Source organism: Stegodyphus dumicola, chromosome 9 (assembly GCF_044657685.1).
Source record: "Stegodyphus dumicola isolate Sdum_Otavi_A_Nest chromosome 9, ASM4465768v1".
Lineage (NCBI taxonomy): Eukaryota > Metazoa > Arthropoda > Arachnida > Araneae > Eresidae > Stegodyphus > Stegodyphus dumicola.
In genome coordinates, this window is record NC_140776.1 from 95,054,914 (window position 1) to 95,060,657 (window position 5,744).

Below are 5,744 nucleotides of genomic sequence, written 5' to 3' on the forward strand. Positions count from 1 at the left end.
ACAGATTTTGATTCTGAATGTTCTGTTGCTGAGAAAAGAGGCTATTAAGCGAATAAAATGATCTGGAAAATTGAGAGTGATTAGTTTGTAAATAAGTCCTCGATGCCATACCCTGTCAAAAGCTTTCGCGATATCGAGAAATATAGCACCGGTCGGAAGCTTGCAGTTGTAGCCTTCAGTGATAATGTTGATAACTCTAAAAAGTTGGTGGCAAGTGCTATGATGATTACGAAACCCGAATTGTTCTTCTGGGAGAAAATTCATGGAAGGGTGAATTTTTTGGATGTGGAAAAGTAGGATTTTCTCTGTAACTTTAGACAGGTGGCTAAGTAAAGGGCGAATTCAAGTGCGACGCTTTGCTAATCGCAGTTCCTTCATCGCAGTAGGGCGTTCCTAACAGAGCCTAGCAAAGCGAATTCAGCTGCGACGCTTTTGTCCTCTCGCAACCGATGACGTCAAATAGCAGTTGGAAATCAGCTGTCGCTCCAGCTAGGAAAGCATAACCGATGAACAGAAGCTGTTATCCAATGAAACTGTGTATCCCTGTAAACAAACTCACGTTGTTCGATAAGCGAAGGGAACTTGAATATTAGCGTCTCGTTTTCGATTAAAATCATGCAAAGATCAAGTAATTTTTCTGTGCGAGAATTGGAAGTTCTTGTAAATTCTCTTGAAAGTTACAAAGAACTTGTTAGTGGAGAATTAGGAAAATCATATGCTAATTTAAATGAACAAAAAGAAGCGTGGAGTGAAATTGCGGAGATTCTGAACTCTGTTGGGTTAGGAGTAAAAAGGACTGGATAGCAAGTAAAAAACAAATGGATCGATTTGAAAAGCCGCACAAAAAAGAAGGCAGCCAAAATAAAAAATAATCATTTCCATACAGCAGGAGGGCCAAGTACAAATATGAAACTTTGGTTGATCTTTACAATATGGTAACTGGTAGTTTGGCGACATTTTGGAGGCGATAAAGGTTACTACCTGGGACTTTGGTAATAATGTGAGCAGTACTCAGTTCCGATCACGCATTATTTTGCGTGAGGGAAATGAGAGATCATGGGATATGTCATGTGATATTAATGGACGAATTACGGTTCTTTAATCGGAAAAGGGGGGAAATCAGGAAAAAATGTGGAAATTTTGTATTTAGCTTTATACTGTGTTGTGTGAAACAGTGTTGTTTAATTTTTGGATCCCATGGCCCTAACTTAAGTTAATTCGAAATGGGTATTTAGGCATTGTGATAAAGAGAAGTTTGCTTTTTATTTAGCGGAGGAAGTATGGAGGAAAAATTTGCAGAAAAAATCTTTCAATAATTTTATTGAATGAATTAGAAAAGTGTATCCGCCACGTAATCAAGATTCTGAAGAAGATTAGGTAAGTTAGTATTTTTAATTATTTGAGGATATTATTTTTATGCATTGTTCTAAATGTAAGGTGGAAAGGAATTTGGTATTATTGGGAAAATTGTTATTAGCAATGATTTAGTTTAAAGTAATTAGGATTGTAAGGTAATTTTTATTAATTTAATGTATGTGCTCATTTATATTTTAAGTAGTGGTTTTGAATTTAATTATATTTTAATGAAATGATAGTTATTTTGTGAATTTTATGTTTGTAGGAATTTGGTATACGTTTAAGTTGAAATAAACGTGCATGGAAATAATTTAAATATTTGACACTAAGTATTTGTAATGCTTGCGGTATGAATTCGTTGGTGACGTGTATAATGTAATAGATGATTTAGAGGTAAAAGTTTTTGGATATTTTATTTATTTTATATGTGGAAATGTTCATATTTGTAAAGGGTAAATACTTTTCCGCGATCAGGTAATTTCATATATGTTCTTTTTACCGGGTTTAAAGATTGAGAAAATTGTCATGTATTTTCGTGAAATTTTTCTAATTTATGAGAAAAAAGCAGTGTACATGGATATAGTGAAGAGTGTGCGCAGTGCCATTTTTGTGCAATTCTGGGATGTTTTTTTAAGTAAAAGTAAGTCGGCGTGTACATGGTTTATGTGTTTGTGTTATTTTGAAAAACGCGTAAGGAGTATGGTATTGTGCACTTTTTCCCAATTTTGCAGTGAATATTTGTCATGATTAAGCAGTTTTGTTTGATAAAATTTCTAGCATAAGTGTAATTCGGCTAGTAGATTGTTGGAAGAAGTGTTCAGTAGATAAGAAGAAAAGAAACATGTCTTTACTTCGTGAAGACAAAATGGCGGCGGGGAAAAAAAATAGAGGGTTGCTGTAGGAGAGTTGGTTGCCAAATTTTCGCCAAGTTACCATAATGTAAAGATCAACCCAAAATCACTCTCAGCTATACTAAAATCATTTGCACAATGAACCATATCTCTCACAACACAATCAGAATTATCAGACATACCACAATTGGAATTATCGCACACGGTTATTCCTTCCTGATTTTGATTCGATTTAGAATCAAAAATACCTTCTGAGGAGATATAAGTATTTGGCCCTGAAATGGGCATTTTTTCTTGATTTTGTGCAGAAGATATAATAATCGAAGGAAAATAAAAAAAAAAGAGAACTGAATCAGCGATCACACGCTACCATAGCAGTTAAAGAGCAAAGTAAATAATCGTAAATACGAGGCGCCTTCAGGAAAATGACGACATGCGCAGTAACCTGCACAGGTGTTCAGGGAGGAACCAGGAGGAAACTAGCGTCTGAGGGGCTAGACGCTTGTCGAATTCAAGTGCGACGTTACCAGTCGCAACTGCCTGTTAGCTGGTAAACCGAATTCAAGTGCGACGCTTTGAAGACACGCCTCTGAAAATGACGTCACGATTATAGCAAATTTTGCGACCAGATCGGAGTGGCCGCAAACTCTCTTAACAGCAGTTTTGTAAACAAGATGGGTGAAGTTATATTATTTTGATGACCGGCAAAATCACAATCGTGATTAATTTCTGTCGTTTGAAAGATCAGTACAATTCTGTCGAATTATCGATAATGTATTATTCGCTTGGCTGTAAGAATTCATGCTAGGAAATGAGGCTTTATTTAAATGTTGCTGGATATTCTATGGAAATTCAGGTGTGTATATGATAGATGCTGTAAGAAAAGCCGAAATATTTTGGGAATTATTGCTTACTTATTAACAGGCATGTGTTACTTTCCAGCATAAGTTTTTTACGTATAAGCATTTTATAATTTCATTTCTAAATTTAGTATTCTATATGCATACAAATAAAACGTTTATTTTTCTAATAGTAATAATTTTATACTATCGAAAGCTTGTAAATATTTGTACTTTTATCATTATCATGAAATAGTTCCTTAGTTGAAATAACCAGAGAATATCTAAAGAAAAATCAGCATTGGAAATAAAAAAGTTCAGTTTAATTTCTTATATTTTCTGTAATGCAACTGTCTTCTGACTTTTATCTATCTTTTTGTATTAAATGTTAATGCTGCTATTATGTGCTGTTGAAAAGATTTCATTCATTTTACTCAAATGCCTTTTGTATTGCTGTTAACTGCAGTATAATGGCTGATTTTCACTACTGGTGATAAGAATTATCATACATATATGTATTTATATTACCACATTAATGCATTGGCTATTAGGTAAAATCCATCTGAAATTATCTCAGAATTTTTTTATTTCTAATATAATGTAATTCATTAGAAGAGAATATTTGCAATATCAAAATTGTTTTCTTTCAAACAGATGTCATATAATGTTATAAAGCTAGTGATTAGCTGAGAAATGGATTATTTTTTTTTCATTTTAATCATGCTTTAATGTTCCCCTATCATAGTTGTTATTGCCATTAATATATGCAGTTATTTATTGTATTTTGTAAATATTTGCATCAACATTGAGTCATAGTTATTTTTCAAGTGCAGTTTAACAAAAATCTTTTTAATTTGACAATTCTGAGAACTTCTTTATTCCCATCGATTTCAAAGTTTGACCATCATATAATAATGATCTTAAGTAAATTATATGATTATACTCCAAAGTAAATAACGTAGTTAACGAAAATGAGATTTTGGAAAGTTGCTGTCTCATTTTATATAATTGTTAATGGGAAAGCTTTGAGTAGATATCATATTGCATATGAAGCTTCAATGTGATTCATAATTCAGAGAATTTCGAGTCAATGCGTAATGTTCACCTTGCATAATCTTTGCTGCTCTAAAAATTGCTTCTAAATTTGACCACCCAGTGCCAGGCCTCGTTGTATGCAATATTAGATACTTTAGTTATGTAATCATGCATAACATTATTGATATCTGTACTATTTAAAAATACTTTATTAAATTTTCATATATATATATATAATTAATTACTGTTTAAGAATATATATATATATATATAAGAATAAATTTCACAAATTTAAATAAAAATGTGTTTTTTTTATTCATTTCATATATATATATTTAAGGTTCTGAATGTATTTTATGTTTTTTCCACATGGAAGTTTTCAGAATGATGATTACACAATTTGCACAATTATGTACAGACAAACACGGAAAGTGTACCTGGTGATATTGGTTGAAAGGTTGCGTTAGTTGTATTTTTATGCCAATTAGTAGACATACAGATCATTGTCTGCCATTTGATTTCCAGAATTTGCTGTGGTTATAGGTGTTGTTATTTGACTTTACTTTTTAATTATTTTAGTCATTTTTAATCATTTTCTGCTGTTTTACACTGCATGTTGTGGTATTTAGATTGTTTTATATACAAATTATAATTATGTTCTAGTAACTATGTTGTAGTCTTTTTAGCTTTCTAAAAAAAGATGTAAAATACTTATAACCAGAGATTCTGACAAAATAGATTAAAGAATATTTGTCTTTGAGTGTACAGAATTATAAAGCTCATTTTTTCCATTTGCTCAGATTTTGAGACATGTGAAGCAGCTTTTATGGACAACTATTTTTCTACTTACTTTGGCATAAAACCTGTGTATTTTTATAATAATAAGAAAATCTCTGGTATTAAATCTTTTTGATAGAAATATTTTATATTTAATCGTGTGTGTAACCATAGTCAAATCTGAATATCTTAACCATAGTCAAATCTGATTTTTTCTAATGTTTAATGTTTTCAGTTTCAAGCAGGTTTATAAAATTATTTTAAATTTTTGTTGTCGAAGGAATTTTATTATATTCAATTCCCTCATCTCATTAATGGCTGAAATTTTCTCAGGAATAATTTGTATATTTTATTATTAAAACAAAAGTTTAAATTTGAGTTATGCAGTTAAATGATGGTTTTATGTCTGTGCAAAAATATTATGAGTATTATATTGACGTTCGTATATTTTAATATAGTATCGCCCTGCACTGTATGGAGTCCCAATGGCACTTGTTTTTGTGACTGTCTATATAGTATGCTTGGTTAGCTTTGAGAAAATAAGTGCTTTTAGGATACTTGCAGATTTCCTTTGAGGAAAATTAGAACATCCAAGAAGTTAAGTGTAGTGATCAGTATCATTATACATTGGTCATAATGTGTAGTTATTAGTAACATAATTATGCTTTTACTGGATTTACAAATTGAGCACTCTGACATGTTTCGTGAGAATAAAATTACATGAAGTTGGTCAAAAGTGAATTTGTAATAATCATTAAAGATCTGATAATGCCAAAACTAATCAAGAAATATGTGGATTTCTAAATTTTAAGCAAAGAAATCAGTTTTTGTTATGATTCAGTATCGAGTTCAAAACTATGTTTTTAAAAAATATATTAGAATAGAA

At 31.2% G+C, this 5,744-nt stretch overlaps 1 protein-coding gene across 1 annotated transcript in view; it reads left to right on the forward strand.

Moving 5' to 3' along the window:
• The first annotated feature begins 2,908 nt into the window (after nucleotides 1-2,908).
• Nucleotides 2,909-5,744, forward strand: part of MED6 (mediator complex subunit 6) — a 90,281-nt gene continuing 87,445 nt past the window's right edge. The window contains exon 1 of the mRNA XM_085823785.1: nucleotides 2,909-3,063. Within this exon, the coding sequence (XP_085679911.1) occupies nucleotides 3,009-3,063 (55 nt within the window). The 5' untranslated portion in view covers nucleotides 2,909-3,008. The remainder of the gene's footprint in view (nucleotides 3,064-5,744) is intronic.